Genomic DNA, 17,552 nt, shown 5'->3' with positions numbered 1-17,552 from the left:
GCAGGCTGAGGGTATATATCTGTCGGCAATACCGACCGATACTTTTTAACTTGTTCAAAATCTCGAAACCTATGAGGGGGGAGGTATCAGAAGAAATGGTCCAATATTTACAATCATTAAAACATATCTCATGGTGATGAAATTATTGAGATGCCCCTTTCTGAATGGAATCGTATGTAATTTCGCATTTTATGAGCTTAATGGATATTAAAACAAGTAAGCAAAGGCTATAGTCGTGCGGGACCGACCATGTGATACCCTACAACACTACAATGTTAGAAGCCCCCTTATGTCCAAATCCATTTTGGAATATTTCGCTTTTGAAATTATGTCACGGAGCACTGCCCAGATATCACCCTCAGCATTTTGAACAGAGACATTCGCCCCATATTTACGCACTCCGTCGTGCTGTCAGTTGTTGTGGTCCATTTTAAAGCTAAATGTAATCCAATGGTCAACCAAAATGCTAGAATTATTCTCTGTAACTCTCTTCTCAGGCTTGTCGATTGCCTTTAATTCTGTGATCAGGAAATTTTTCCGTTTTTTGGTCCATTTTAACCCCTAAACATATTGCTGACATCTTTGAAAATAATAGGCCCAGCCCTTCGGAGCCTTACCCTACCCTTGTGAAAAATATTCGTGAGGATCGGACGACAATTGCAGACTGTATATAACAACCAAAACCTGTGTTGTAAGGTGAAAAAATATTACAAAATATACCCTTCACCATTAAGTCAAATTCAAAAAAATCGCATGCGATAAAAAATATGAAAAAATAAAAAAATGTCACAAAATACTACAAAATCTATATTAACATTATTACAGGCATCAGGAAATCAGGGAAAGTTCTTCTTCCATTTCAACCCCTGAATATTATGCGATCATCTCCAAAAGAAATTGGGTTCTAATCTGGCTCTAGCCCGACCTCCATTCTAAATTTCATGAAGATCGGGCCATAATTGCGACCTGTAGAGTAATTACAAATTAACATGGGCAGACGGACATACATAGCTAGATCAACTCAGGTCGGCGAGATAGGAAGATCCATATATACTTTCCCATGTGGGAAACCAATATTTCGAGGTGTTACATAATTTTTGGCCCAATCAAACTTATAATACCCCCAACACATAGTGTTGTAAATATTGTAATTTAGTGAGGAAGTTAGCAGAAGAAGTAGTCCGACATATCGCAACTTGGCAGCAGATCCCGTATTAGTAGAAATAATGGTATGTGTGTGATTTGCAGAGAACCAGATACTTATTTCGGATTTTATAATCGTTTAGGTTATTCGAAATTTTGACCCTTTGTGGGAGAGGAATTAGAAGGAATGGTCCGATCTCCACCACATCTATAACAGATCTTGTGTTGAAGGAAATATTGAGATGTACCAAGTCTGAATGGAATCGAATGTTAATTTCGCGTTAGATAAGCTTGATGGATATTCAAACCCTTTTTTGGGGAAGGTACCAGAAAGTGAATCGATATATCCCATCTTCACACCAGACTTTTAGTTAATAAAAATATTGGGATGTGTGTAATTTGAAGACAATCGGTCAAATTGTTCAAAATTTGGACCCTTTGTGGAGAGGTACATGATGGAGTTGTCTAATATTGTCCATCTTCGCACCTGACCTAGCACAGGTGGAAATATTAGGATTTGTAAAGTTGGAGCAAAAACGGATTATCCTTTCTCTTTTTGGGTCCTGTACATCGAGGTACAACAAGTGGTATACAGGATGGGAAGAAGGTGGGGGTTTTGGACTTGCATAGTATAACTGTACGAAAAGTAGGTAATAAATTTGGGATTTGGTCTTAGAATAGAGTTGGAATTCTGATCCATATTTTCTTTGCTGTCAAATACAATTCCTAGGACCGTTGGCAGGACTTTCGATTCCCTACTTCAAAATCATGAAGTATCGTAACTAAAGGTACCATATTGTACTTTAATTAATAAAATAATCGAACTACGCCCAATAAACAAGCTGGTCAATAAAACACCCAAGTCTACAGGGTGAGATGAAAAAACTGCAACCAAGTTCTGACTGCTGTCATTTCTAAGCCACTCGTCCGATAGCTGTTAAAATTATTCCAGTGACAGCTCATTATATTGCTTTCAAGCGTACAAAAGCATTTTCGTGAGAATTTTCCAGAAAAATAGTTATTCGTAATTTCGGAATTCAAGAGTGATAGTGTGATTTCTTTATATTTGGCTGGAAAACCACAAGTGGCTATCGTTAGAGCACTCCAGCATTTAAATGTAAATAAATCTTTCGTACCATCGCTCGTTTTCGTGATACTGTTCGAAAGTGATATTCTCCGATGACTACGGAGGGTATATTAAAACATTGGGCACGCAAACATTTTGGCCGCAGACCTTGGACCTTCCAACAGGATTCAGCTCAGCATCGCACTCAGCACCCGCCACCCAAGAATAGTTACAAAATGAACTTCCTCGCTTCATTTGCAGTGCACATTTCCAGATACCAATCCGTTGGACTATTGTGTCTGGAGTATTTTGGAAAGCAAGGTTGGCACTAAAAATACCAAAGGGTCGATCACCTCAAGGGAATGGGCGAAAATACCTCAGAGCAACATTCGGGCAGCGTGTGACGGCCGTTTATGGCCTTCAATTCGTGCCAAAGATGACCAATTCCAACCAATCTAAACTTATTCTAAAATTTGATGCTATTTCCGACATTTTTTGCTTTCATTCAACAAAATTTAAAAAAAAAAAATGTAAAAATGTGGCGTTTGACTTTGTTGTAGTTTTTATACCCTCCACCTTGGAAAGGAGGGTATATTAACTTTGTCATTCCGTTTGTAACATCCCTAAATATTCGTTTTAGACCCCATAAAGTATATATATTCATAATCAGCATAAAATTCTAAGTCGATTTAACGATGTCCGTCTGTCTGTCTGTCCGTCTGTCTGTCTGTCCGTCTGTCTGTCTGTTGAAATCACGATACAGCCCACATTATTTGACGTAGAGCTCCAAAATTTAGCAGAGCTATTTGCATTGTGTCTAGGCTGGTTGGTATTGAAAATGAGATATATCGATCCACGTTCTGGTACAGTGCCCATATAACGGTACCTCCCGATATTCGGTATTTTGATGATTTATGCCACATTTTTTCACGGATTTGTCTTAAAATTGGTATTTGTAGGTCATAGCGGGTCCCTGAGCGTGTGGCAAAACATTGCATGTATAGGTCCACGTTGTGGTATAGCCCCCATATAAAGGTACCTCCCGATATTTAGTATTTTAGTTTTTTACCACATTTTTTCACGGATTTGTCTGAAAATCGGTATTTGTTGGTCATAATGGGTTCCAGCTCCGGTGGCGAAACATTGTAATTATAGGTCCACGTTTTGGTATAGCCCCCATATAACGGTACCCCCCCTTAATCGGCATTTTAATGGTTTTTGCCACATTTCTTCTAATGTTTCTTTTACCCTAAGGTGGAGGGTATTAAAAGTTTGGCTCGGCCGAACTTAATGTTTTTTTACTTGTTTTTATCTTACCCTGTAAGTACGAATTTCTAAAACTACCTCAGTCCTACAATGCAATAGTATTCTTATTTCTAAATTTCAGAATTCCATCTTTATTGGATATCCCAAAATTTAAATTGTACCAATTTTAGTACCATTTAGTGCTCATAAGTTGGAATTCTTTAGTCCTAGAATGCAATAGTAATCTTATTTCTAAATTTCAAGATTCCTGCTCCATCTGTTCCTCCAAATTCCAAATTGTACTAAATTTAGTACAGTTCAGTACTTTTTGTACATATGAGTACAAACTTCCAAAACTACCTCCTTACATCGGCTATACTCCTTAATCTTGATTTAAATCACAAATTTCAAATTCTTAGCTCTAACTGTACACAGAATACAAAATGGTACCTAATGTATTACATTTTAGTACTTTCCGTGTAGTTATGGTGGGAATTTCCAAAAACTCTTTGGTACATCTGTGATACACTCCATCAGTAACCCTAATTTCAAATTTAAGGGTTCTAGCTCTACTGCTTCCTCAAATACAAAGGGTACCATATTTAGTGCCTTTTAATACTTTTCCTGACCCCTTCCGAGCAAGAGTGACCCTCACCCAAAATTTCCAGATTCTAGCTTCATTCTGTAAATTGGGCAAAAAAAACACCCAAGTGTTTATAGTTAGCAATTTAGAAATACATTGTTTTGTAGCCAAATCAAGCGGAAGCAATAAAAAGTTTTCAAATTACTTAACATCTTGGCAAAGTGCAGTTAAAAAAAAAAAAACAATTAGGAAAAAATATTTTTAAATTAATTAGTACAATTTGCAAAAAATATAATTGCAGCTAAAGCCATTACGAATTCCATACGAAAAAACCTAAAACACCTCAAAACAACAGCAGAGCGTATCTGTGATGCAAAAATCTTAGTCATTCTCCCTGGGCTAATTGAAATGCCAGTCCGAAAGCCAGGCATCAGGCCATAACAGCAACCATAAGTCAATAATAAAATCAAAAAACCGACAACCGCCATTATGGAAGACTATTACTAAAGGCTAGCAATGGTTTTTATACCCTCAGCCATATGGCTACAGAGGGTATATATCATTTGATACGGTCAAAACGTGCCTAGTCGAAATAACGGTTTTAGACCCTAGGTCTCTTTGGACCAAATCCGTTTCAGAACATTTGGAGTCGATCTAGCGATGTCCGTCCGTCCGTCCGTCCGTCCGTCTGTCTGTCTGTCTGTCTGGCTGGCTGGTGCGCACGATAACTCTTGAAGGGAGTATCCGATTTGGTCCAAACTTGATACATCGTAATATTTTTGTCAAACTTAGATCGAGTTCGGAGATGGGCAATATCGGTCCACTCCTTCTGGTACCTCCCCCACAAAAGGTCGAAATTTTCAAAAAATTTATATTTTGCACAGAAAGAGAAGCGATAAACCGATTTTGCCCCAACTTTGCAAATCTTAATATTTGCGTCAGTGTTAGGTCAAGTGTGAAAATGGACAATATCGGTCCACTCCATCAAGTACCTCCCCCACAAATGGTCAAAATTTTGAATAATTACAACTCTCATAATATGTGATGTAAGAGTCCGATTGTCTTCAAATTTCACACATGCCAATATTTATGTGACCCCAAGGTCTGGTGTTAAGATGGAATATATCGGTAAATTCCTTCTGGTACCTCCCCCACAAATGGTCGAAATTTTAACAAATATATATTTTTTGCACAGAAAGAGAAACGATAATCCGATTTTGCTCAAACTTTGCAAATCTCAATATTTGCGTAAGTGCTAGGTCAAGTGTAAAAATGGACAATATCGGTCCACTCCTTCTGGTACCTCCCCCACAAAGGGTCGAAATTTTAAATAATTACAACTCTCATAAAATGTGATGTAAGAGTCAGATTGTCTTCAAATTTCACACATCTTAATATTTATATTAACCCAAGGTCTGGTGTTAAGATGGAATATATCGGTCCACTCCTTCTGGTAACTCCCACACAAATGATCAAGATTTTCAAAAAAAAAAAAAAAAAAAAAAAAAAAATATATAAAAAATATATATAAAAAAATATTTTCTGCACAGAAAGAGAATCGATAATCCGATTTTGTTCCAACTTTGCAAATCATGATATTTACATCAGTTCTAGGTCAGGTGCAAAAATGAATAACATAGGTCCACTCCATCAAGTACCTCCCCCACAAAAGGTCGAAATTTTGAATATTCATCACGCTCTTAAAACACTTGAACACGATTCCATTCCAAAGAATTCGAAATAAACATCCAGTTCTCTTCATATTACACACGTCCCAATATTTCTACTACCTCAAGATCTGGTGTGAAGATGGGATATATCGGTCCACTCCTTCTGGTACCTCCCAAACAAAAGGTCAAAATTATGAGTATCCATGAAGTTCATAAAACGCAAAATTATCATCCGATTCTATTCAAACTAGGATGATGTACTTTATCTGTATTAGATGAAGTATGAAAATGGAATACTTCGGTCCGCTGTATCTGTTACCTGACGCATATTTCCATTTTCCGAAAAGGTGCACATACCTCATATAAAGTACAAGAAGTAGTCGATATAGTCCAAATCTGTCACGTTCGTAACTCAAGGCTGAGGGTATACATCTGTCGGCAAAACCGACTGATACTATTTTACTTGTTTTAATTTAAATTTACAATCTCCATAAATGTCTGTCACCGTCACTCTCTCACTCGCCAGTTATTTTTTTAATTAAAAAGTAAAATTAAAAAAAATCCAAGTCATAAAAATGCATCTCACACTTTGCCACTTTAATAGACAAACAACAACACTAACAACAGCGTAATCCCTTTCCGCCAAAATAATAGGGCCTAAATATTACAACGGTAGTTTTGAGTTTTTTACAATTAATTGGGTGGCGCATTAAATCATTTTGTAGTGACACCGTCACCTAGTCTTCCAACCTCTTGAATGTTTGGCGTTCATTTCGGTGGTGGGGGATGGTATTCGCTTGGCTGAAACTCTTCCTATACTCTACTCCACAATGGCCATTGTAAGCCAAGCTAAGCTAAGCTAGGCTAGGCTAATTAACGCTCCAACAAAATTTAATGATGCGGTAGTTGGTTGTTGCTGTTGTTTTTGTTGTTATTGTTATTCTTCTACTTTATGCTTTGGATAATAAGAGTATCGTGGAATATAAAGCATAACTAAGTGAGTGGAGGGTTACGAGGTTGGTGTACATTTAATTTTTTGGAGAAGGGGAGGAATAGTGAAAATTAGAATATTTATTTCTAAGACCCACGGATTTTTGATATTCCTATTTTGATATTATTTATAGCCTCCACCCTACTTTGTATGGAGAGCATATTAAGTTCGTTATTCCGTTTGTAACTCATCAAAATAATAATTTTAAACATAACAAAGTACAGGATGAGATGAAAGAACTGCAACCAATTTCAGACTGTTGTCATTTCAAAATCACTCGTCCGACAGCCGTTAAAATTATTCCAGTGACAGTCATTTTGGTGAGAATTTTCCAGAAAAAAGTTATTCCTGATGGAATTCAAGCGTGATCGTGTGATTTGGCTGGAAAACCTCAAGAGGCTATCGTTAGAGCACTCCAGCATTTAAAAGATTTATTTTTGGGTCTAGTACCATCGATCGTTACCGTGATACTGGTAGCGTAGCCCGACGTCAAGGAAGTGGACGGAAGAAATTGTTCGAAGAGTAAAAAAGCGACTTGACCGAAGTCCGCGTCACAGTGGCCGAAAAATGGCTCGTGGCCTGAACATATGGCAATATTCCATTCGGCAAATATTGAAAAATGAGCTCGGGGTAAAGTCATTGAAATTCCAAAAAGTGCATGAACTTACACCGCAACAGAAAGATAATAGACTCAAAAGAGCTAAAGTGTTGCTTCGCTTGGCCAAAAGTGGTGAACTGCCGAATTTGGTTTTCTCTCTCTCCGATGAGAAAACATTCGTTGTCCAGCAGTTTGTAAACAAACAAAATGATCGTGTTTACTTGCCAAAGAGGACAGATGAAAATGTGCACCATAGGTTGGCCACCAGAACTCAAGCGCTGGCCATGGTGATGGTGTGGGCCGCCATAACAGTCGATGGTCGCTCACCGTTCGTATTAATTTATCGTTGCATCAGAATAAATGCCGAATATTAACGCGAAAATATTCTGGAGGGTGTATTAAAGCGTTGGGCACTCACAAATTTTGGCCGCAGACCTTGGACATTCCAACAGGACTCAGCACCATCGCACTCAGCACGCGTCACCCAAGAATGGTTACAAAATGAGGTTTCTCGCTTCATTTCCAGCGCACAATGGCCACCAAAATCTCCGGATACCAATCCGTTGGACTATTGTGTCAGGAGTATTTTGGAAAGCAAGGTTGGCACTAAAAAATACCAAATTGTCGATTACCTCAAGCAAGCGCTTTGCCGGGAATGGGCCAAAATACCGGAGAGCAACATTCGGGCAGCGTGTGACGGTTTCATTGGCCATTCGAAGGCCACAATTCGTGCCAAAGTTGACCAATTCGAACAAATCTAATCTTATTTTAAATGTTGATGCTATTTCCGACATTTTTTTGCCTTCAGTTAATAAAATTTTTAGAACATATGAGAATAATGGTCTCTGACTTTGTTGCATTTTTTTTGTCACCCTCTACATTTCCATAACCCCCTCCATACGACAATTCCATATACCAACAGTGACATCTATATCAAATTTCAGAATCTTAGCTCTATCCCTTTCAGCCAATACCAAATTTAGTACTATTTAGTACTTTTCGTACAAATATTGGACACATTTCAACACCACTGCCAAATATCAAACACAGATACCATCAGTAATCTAAATACCAAATACCAGATTTTTATCTTGAGCCTTTCAGCCAATACCAAATATAGTACCATTCAGTACTTTTCGTACAATTAAAGTACACAATTCCCAAACCACCTCCATATATCTAGGCTACATGTGAATAGCGACCCTTTTACAAAATTTCAGATTTAAAACTCTGCTGTTCATCCAAAACCAAATTGTACGGAATATAGTAGCATTTAGTAAGTTTCGAACAAGTATAGTACACATCACCGAAACCACCTCCATATGTCCAGGCTACACATGAACAGCGACCCTAATACCAAATTTCTGATATTAATCACTATTTGTTCACTCAATACCCAATTGTACCAAATATAGTACTACTTAGTACTTTTCGTGCGTTTGCAGGAAACATTTCCAAAACCACCTCTTCCTTACAAACATTCCACCAATAGGGATCCCAATTCAAATTCAATACTATAATTTTAAAATTCTCACTTCATCTGCTCGCTCTAAACCCAACTGTTCTGAATTTAGCACCATTTAGTACAAATTCCCCTAGCAACCTGCATCATACAATTCAATAGAAATTTTATTTCCTAATTACAGGATTCCAGCTATATCGGGTTCACCCAAACCCAAATTGTACTAATTTTAGTACACATAGGTACAAATTTTCAATCCTACACTCCGACAGTAATCTCATTTCTAAATTTCAGGATACCAGCTCTAATGGTTCACCCAAATCCAAATTGTACCAAACTTAGTACCATTTTGCACATAGGCATACATTTCCATAACTACCCATATCCAATTGAAATTTAATTTCCAAATTTCAGGATACCAACTCTACTGGTTCTCCCATAAATTTGAATTGTACCAAATTCCGTACATTTTTGTACACAAAAGTACAAATTTTCGAAATTACCTACATACCTAATATTTCATTCCAACTCTTTTTTTCTTCCAAAATTTAAATTGTACCAAATTTAGTACCATAATTAGGAATTTTCTAAAAATTTGTTCTAGAATGCAATAGTAATCGTATATCTAAATTTTGGAATTCCACCTCTATCGGTTCACCCAAATCGATACTGTACCAAATTTAGTACCATTTAGTACTTTTCGTTCACATAAGTACAAATTTTGAAAAACTACCTGAATATCCTACACTTATGTATCTTATTTTAAAATTTCAGGATACCAGCTCCTTTGTTCAGCCCAAATCCAAATTGTACCAATCCTGGTACCATTTAGTACGCTTAAGTACAAATTGTCATAAATACCTACATCATACAATCCAAATGAAATCGTATTTAAAAATTTCACGATTTTAACTCGATTTGTTGTCCCAAAATTGAAATTGTACTAAATTTAGTACCATTTAGTACAGATAAGCACGAATTTCTAAAACTTACTACATACCCCAATCCTATACTCCAAGAGTAATCCAAATTCAAAATTTCAGTATTTCACACCTACCGATTCTCCCAAAATTTGAATTGCACCAAGCTTAGAACCATTTAGTACAAAAAAGTACGAATTTCCAAAACTAACTGCATTCCTCAGTTCTAGAATACAATTGCAATCATATTTTGTAAATTTCAGAATTCCAGCTCTATTGGTTCACACAAATCGAAATTCTCCCAAAAGTAGTACCATTTAGTACTTTTCGTGCACATAAGTACACATTTCGAAAACTTCCTCCATAACTCATTTCTACACGTCACCAGTAATGTTAAATTCAAATTTCCGGATTCCAGCTCCACACGTCCCTGCATATTCAAATTGTACTAAATTTAGTACGGTTTAGTACTTATCATTTACATGAGTACGCTTTTCCAAAACTACCACCTTGCATCGATTCTAATCCTCAATCTTGATTCCCATTCCATATTTTTAGCTTTAACCGTTCACATGATACCATATGGTACCAAATGTAGTACATTTTAGTACTTTTCGCACACTTATAGTACGAATTTCCAAAAGTACTGTGGTACATCTGTCATACACACCATCAGTGACCCTCATTCCGAATTTAAGAGTTCTATATCTACTGCTTCCTCAAATACAATTTACATATTTAGTACCTTTTACCGTTCTAGTACTAGATATCGATCCACTCCTTCTGGTACCTCCCCCGAAAAGGGGTCAATATTTTGAATAACCATGAAGCTCATAAAACGCGCAATGAGCATCTGATTATTTTCAAACTTGGCACATACCAATATTTCTATTAACACAAGACCAAGTGGGAAGATAGAATATGTCGGGACACTCCTTCTGGTATCTCCCCCCACAAATAGTCAAAATTTTGAATAATTTTAGCTTTTTTAAAATGAGAAATAAGAGTTCGAATGCCTTCAAATTTCGTAAATCTCAATATTTATACCACCACAAAATCTCGAATGAAGAACGGATGGAATGGAGCCCTACTTCTGGTACCTTCCCCACAAGGGGTCGAAATTTTGAAAAACCATGAAGTTTATAAAACGCAAAATGGGCATCCGATTATTTTCAAACTCGACACATCCCAATATTTCTAACAACACAAGATGTGGTATGAAGATGGGATATATGGGTCCACTCCTTCTAGTACCTCCCCCACATAAAGAGGGATCGATTTTGAATTTTATATCCGAAAAAATCCATTAAATTTTCCTTTTTCTCAACTTTTTCAGAAAACCACGAAAATTCCGAATCCCTACTAACACCCGATGAGATACTCAATCGTAAGTTTGCCAACAGCAATGCCAATCATTCGGAATTGGTTAGAGCAGTTCGTGAGTCCTTGAAGGAATACGAACTCTATAAACTAAAGCAGAAACGATCTAGGTGAGTATTTCAATGACATTTTCAGGGAGATTCCATCTAACCTCACTTTTTTCTTTTGAGAAGAGTAAAACGAGCCTCGGCAAAACGTGTCTGCTACGATGAGCTGGGCTGTTTCGAAGACTCGGGGCCGTTTGCCTATTTGGAAATGTTGCCATCACCGCCCCAGGAAATCAATACGAAATTCTTTTTCTATTCGACAAAAAATCGTTCGGAACGGCCTCTCATGGAGTTGCCCTTCCTCAATATGACAGATGCCTTTAAGAACGTGAAGTCGTATCATCGAAAGCGTAGCTTGAATAGCACAGATTATCCGGAGATGGTAACGGAACAGCCAACAACAACGGCTATGCCGGTTAGGAAGACAACATCGTTCCATAAGGTACCCATTACCCTGGATGATTTGGAGGGTTTCGATGAAATGTCGGTAAGGGTGATTGTGCATGGTTTCGGCTCGGCATGTCCTCATGTTTGGATCTATGAAATGAAGACGGCCCTGATGGCGGTGGTAAGTTGGGAAATAATTTTGATTTTGAGTTGAAATTTTAAACGAAATGATGTTTTACAGGAAGACTGTATTGTCATCTGTGTGGACTGGGAGAATGGTGCCACCTTCCCCAATTATGTGCGGGCTGCCACAAACACCCGCCTGGTGGGCAAACAATTGGCCATGCTCTTGAAGAATTTACAGGATTATAAGGGCCTGAATTTGGCCAAGACTCACATCATTGGATTTAGTTTGGGTGCCCATGTTTCGGGCTTTGCTGGCGCCGAATTACCGGGGTTGGCTCGCATTACAGGCCTGGATCCTGCCGGTCCGCTCTTCGAGGCCCAACATCCCAAGGTCCGCTTGGATAGCAGTGATGCGGAATTTGTCGATGTAATTCATTCGAATGGAGAAAATCTAATTTTGGGTGGTCTTGGCTCCTGGCAGCCTATGGGTGATGTTGATTTCTACCCCAATGGAGGAAGGGTCCAGACAGGATGTTCGAATCTCTTTGTGGGAGCGGTGACTGATTTTATTTGGTGTAAGTTTTTTGAAATTTTTAAATTAATTTGAAATAAAAGCATTTTCCATTTCCCTTAGCTGCCCAAACGGCCGAGGAAGAAGAGGGCCGTTCCCTGTGCAACCATCGCCGGGCCTATAAATTCTTCATTGATTCCGTGGCGCCCAGGTGCTTGTTCCCCGCCTTTCCCTGTGCCAGTTATGAAGACTTTTTAAAGGGCAAATGTTTCCCCTGTGCCCAGGATGATGAAGATCTAGCCGAAGGTGTACCCCGCTGTGGTAATATGGGCTATTATGCGGATCGTTCTTCCGGCCGTGGCCAATTGTATCTTTTGACAAGGGAAGAGGAACCATTCTGTGCCCATCAATTCCAGTTGCAAATATTCAATTCCTTTAATGATTTGCCATTGAGAACCATTGGACGGCTGGAGGCCATACTGGAGGGTGAAGGTGGTCTCAATGAAACTTTCCAGATATCAGAGTGAGTATCTTTGGGCGGAAACTATTAAAGTGAATGAGAGGGGAAATTAAAAATGTTTAAGATTTTTTTGGTTCTGTGAGGCTCGACATATTCCTCGGATACCCGAATTTCGGAACCGATTTTCTACCAAATAAGCTGTTATTCCACATTTCCTAATTTTAGTAGGTCAATTTTTTGGCTTAGCCCCCAGACCTTAATTTGTCATTCTGTTTGGAACACCTTTGCATATTACACAGAGACCCCAATTTCGGGCCTCGAAGATCCCAAATGTAGGTCCGATTTTCTACGAAATAAGCTGTTATTCCACATTAAGAGGTTACAGTAGGTATATTTTTTGGCATTCCCCATATAAGAGAAAAAATTAAAAATTTTTTAGAAGATTTTTCAAGGTCTGTGAGACCATAATTTGTCATTCCCTTTGGAACATCTAGCCAAATTCCTCGAAGACCCCAATTTCAGCCTCGATTTTCTACCAAATACGTTGTTATTCCACAATTCGGGGTCTCAGTAGGTCCATTTTTGGCGAAGAAAATGCTTTAAGAAAATGATTTAAGGGATATTTTCAAGGTCTGTGATACGATAATTTATGATTCCCTTTGGAACACCTATAAATATTCTTCGGAGACCCCAACTTCGGACTCGATTTTCAACCAAATAAGCTGTTATCCCACATTTAGGGCTTTCAGTGGATAGCTTAACTCCTCGCAAAAAAAAATCAATGTGGGCCCATTTTTCGACGTAGACCCATATAACTGTAACTCCTCTATATTGAAGGTTATTGAGGGTTTCAGCTTCAATTTCCAACCGAATTAGTTGTAATTTGATATTTCGGTTTCTCAGTAGGTAGGTTAACTTTTCGCAACGATTATTTAATGTAGGTCCAATTTTGGGCATGGTCCCCATATAACTGTACCTTCCGATTCCCTGTATCTGAAAGATTTTCAACCCCCATTTCAAATAAAATCATCTGTCATTTCATATTTAGGGTTCTGGGAGGATAGATTAGCTCTTCGCAGAAAATATAAAATACAGCTCCACTTTCAGGCATATACCCCATATGAATGTACCTCCTGATTTTCGGTTTATTGGTGATATCAGCACATTTTTCTAACCAAATCAGCTGTAAATTAAAATTTTATTTTCATAGAGGTCTTAACTTCTTTCAAAAAATATTCAAGTAGGTACATTCTGGCATAGGTCCCATATAACTGTACCTTCGGATTTTCAGTATCTGGAAGATTTCCATCCAAAATTTCATAGCAATTTAGTTGTAATATTACACTAAGGATTCTCAATGGGTAATTTAACTCCTCGCAAAATTTATTCAATGTTGCTCCATTTGTTGGCATGTGCCCTTTATAGCTGTACCTCCGGATTTTGGGTATATTGAAGGTTTTCAGACCAAATTTCTAACCAAATCAGTTCTAATTTGGCATTAAACTTCCCCAGAGGTTATTTTAAATTCTTTGAAAAAATATTCAATGTAGGTCCACTTTTTGGCATTGGTCCCATATAACTGCACCTCCCGATTTTCGGTACATTAAAGATTTTGGCACAAATATCTAAACAAATCCGCTGTACTTTTTTATTTCGATTCCTCAGTGAGTAGCTTAACTTCCTTGAAAAAAAAAAATTTTTTTGTAGGTCCAATATTTGGCATAGCCCCCCCAAATAACTATACCTCCTGATTTTTGGCATATTAAAGGCTTTTGGTCTCAATTTGAAGCCAAATCAATTGTAATTTCATATTTGAGGTTCTCGGTAGGTGGTTTAACTCTTCGCAAAATATATTCAATGTAGGTCCACTTTTTGGCATAGGTCCCATATAACTATGCCTTCCGATTTTCAAAATATTAAAGATTTCAGCACCAATTTATAAACAAATCAAGTGAAATTTTTTATTTCGATTCCTCCAAAATACCGAATATAGGGAGGTATTGATATATGGGGCCTATGCGATGACCTGTACCTGCATAGACAATTTTCTGTCATAGGCTGTAGTACCCATTACTAATTCTAAATACGAAATTTTAAACAACTTCGGTGGACATTGTACCTAAAATCGTTAAAATACCTAATATAAGGAGGTACTGATAAATGGGACCTACACAAAGACCTGGACCTCCACAGACAATATATCTGGCATAGATACAATTCTCATTGAAAAATGTTGCTAATATCATCAAAATACCGAATGTAGGGACCTTGCCACACTGTGTATGGTGAAGGCTATAAACAAGGCACTATAGGTATAGCCCCTGTATAACGGATCTTCAAAATTGTACGGATTCTTAAACCTCTGATTTTTCTTCAAAAAAATCCAAATTTTAATAATCTCTCATTTTTTTCTTAATTTTCAGAAAAGACGATTCGGAATTCTTTGCCGGTGACATAGTCTCAAAAATAATCGTGCCTCATCCAGCTCTGGGCTTTCCAACCACCCTAAGCCTAAACTACAAACACTATAGCGGCTGGCTCTCCAAGGGTCTACCCCATTGGGATATAGACAAAGTAATCCTAACCGACAGCTATGGACGTAGCCATTCCCTGTGTAAACCCAATACCAAACTCTCCACAGGCAGTCCGGTGCGCTTGAAGCTACAACCCGGCAATTGTGAGCTAGACAATCAAGATGAATATGGAGCGTTTACCTCAAAACCCATAACCGAAGGACCTGCCGACTCCACTGCCCAGGAAAGTGTACAGGCACCCGAGGCAGATGCCGATGCCATTGAGACCATTAAGAAGCACAAGAATTTCCTCAACTTGGGTTCCAGTTTTAAGCTGGGTGAAAATCAAACTTTCACCCTGGAGGAAAATGGAGATTTGCCATGGCAACCCATATTGGAGGGTAACTCCTTGGATAAGGAACAGGGAGAGACAAGTCGCAGTTTTTCCGAGCAGCCAGAGGAAATTTTCGAACCCATACTGAACGATAGACGTTTGAATGTCAATCGAGGTCGTAATTTAAATGATTTCACGGGGGTGGGTGAAATTATGGAGCCGGTACTGAAGGCCACCACACCCAGAGTCAAGAAAGGCAAGGAAATCATTTTGCCGGAACCCCAACCCATAACAGATAGGCCGGATAAATTCGAGATTATAAAAATATCCCCTCTCAACAAACAGGAGAGACCCAAATCCAATGCCGAAGAGGAGACAGTGACGGTGCAATTGTTCCCCTTCCGTTTGGGGGAGTTATTGCAAAGGGCCGAACGTTATGCCAGAGAAACAATTTTACCCTTGATATCGGTACAGGCACCACGTTTCTTTGGTTTCAATGTGGGCCCCGCAAATCCAGAGGTTGTTAAATCGGAAACACGTAAACCCCGCTACATACCACGTTTTGAGGAACGGGCACTTTCTAGCACTGCCCAGAAAAGGAAACGTGCCAACTCAGAGTCACAACGGGAACAGAGAAATATATTCGCCCTCCTCAGGCCGGCAGGGGTTGTGGCCACTCCTCAGGTGGAGCAGATTGCAGAGGAGTCACAAGACTCCCCAACATATTACACAAATATAGTAATGACTGAATCACGGGCCTTGAAACCGGAAAATCCCGATTATGAGCCAGTTTTTATAGATTTACCCACATACAGGCCACCCAGGGCCCGCACAGCCCGGGCGGCATTCTTTACAACGTATCTAAGCAGATCGAATTTAAAAAAATCATAGAAGACAGGAATTTTCCATTCGAAACTATGGACGGGACTGCCAGGCAGTTGGATCCATAGGAACCATTACAGAGATGGGAAAAACCAAGAGAATTATATGTGATATACCTAGAACAAAAAGGGGACATTTTAATGGAAACTGAGTTGTCCAGGGGGACTGGGGGGTTAAGAGGGGTATAGCATTGATATTAAAAAACACCAAAGTGGGATATCGATTTTATAAAAAACTTTGGTTTTATCTAACTTGAAACTCCCAGACCTGGTTCCACCAACGGACAACAATATTTTGTAAACCGATCAAACCGTGTTATATTTTTAAATTTTTTAAATATTTTTTTTTCTAATTTTACCCTTGGAATAATTTTAAACATACCTAGCCCTTAAGTATTTATTTATGTAAACCTTGTGTATATATGTTTCTTTTTTTAATAAATGAATTTTGTATATAAGTATATACATAAATATATAGTAACACAATGGAAGAATTTTTATTCAAATGTGGATTTTAAATGACCATACCAGAGTTAAGTTTTCAGATTTTCTTGAGGAACTAATTTTTTTCTAGGATCAAATGTGGATTGTTTAAACTGTGTTTTTCAAGGACTAAACGTGGATTTTTAACTAATTTTTCAAGGATCAAACGTGATTTTTCAATTGATTTTTTCAAGGACCAAACGTGGATTTCTAACTAATTTTTTCAAGGACCAAACGTGGACCAAACTGGGTTTTTCAAGGATCAAACGTGGATTTTTTTAAATGATTTTTTTCAAGGATCAAATGTGGATATTTTAAAATGATTCTTTCAAGTACCAAACGTGGACCAAACTGGTTTTTTCAGGGATCAAACGTGGATTTTTTAAAATGATATTTTCAAGGATCAAACGTGGATTTTTTTAAACTGATTTTTTAAGGATCCAAACAAAACGTGGATTTTTTTAAACTGATTTTTTAAGGATCCAAACAAAACGTGGATTTTTTAAACTGATTTTTTCAAGGATCAAACGTGGATTTTTTAAAATGATTTTTTCAAGGATCAAACGTGGATTTTTTAAAATGATTTTTTCAAGGATCAAACGTGGATTTTTTAACTGATTTTTTCAAGGATCAAACGTGGATTTTTTAACTGATTTTTTCAAGGATCAAACGTGGATTTTTTAACTGATTTTTTCAAGGATCAAAACCAAATGTGGATTTTTTTAAACTGATTTTTTCAAGGATCAAAACCA

At 37.9% G+C, this 17,552-nt stretch overlaps 1 protein-coding gene across 2 annotated transcripts in view; it reads left to right on the top strand.

Annotated features, from left to right (window-relative positions):
• The window catches only part of LOC101888359 (uncharacterized), a 101,104-nt gene extending 84,301 nt beyond the window's left edge, over nucleotides 1-16,803 (top strand). For both annotated transcript variants that reach the window (XM_059121851.1, XM_005183539.4), the window contains 5 exons: nucleotides 11,015-11,168; nucleotides 11,232-11,673; nucleotides 11,734-12,193; nucleotides 12,253-12,652; nucleotides 15,013-16,803. In XM_059121851.1, coding sequence (XP_058977834.1) covers nucleotides 11,015-11,168; nucleotides 11,232-11,673; nucleotides 11,734-12,193; nucleotides 12,253-12,652; nucleotides 15,013-16,327 — 2,771 coding nt within the window. In that variant the 3' untranslated portion in view covers nucleotides 16,328-16,803. The remainder of the gene's footprint in view (nucleotides 1-11,014; nucleotides 11,169-11,231; nucleotides 11,674-11,733; nucleotides 12,194-12,252; nucleotides 12,653-15,012) is intronic.
• Nucleotides 16,804-17,552: the final 749 nt, after the last annotated feature.

Source organism: Musca domestica, unplaced genomic scaffold (genome assembly GCF_030504385.1).
Source record: "Musca domestica strain aabys unplaced genomic scaffold, Musca_domestica.polishedcontigs.V.1.1 2, whole genome shotgun sequence".
Lineage (NCBI taxonomy): Eukaryota > Metazoa > Arthropoda > Insecta > Diptera > Muscidae > Musca > Musca domestica.
Note: the sequence above shows the minus strand (reverse complement) of the source record. Positions and strands in the feature narration are given on the sequence as shown.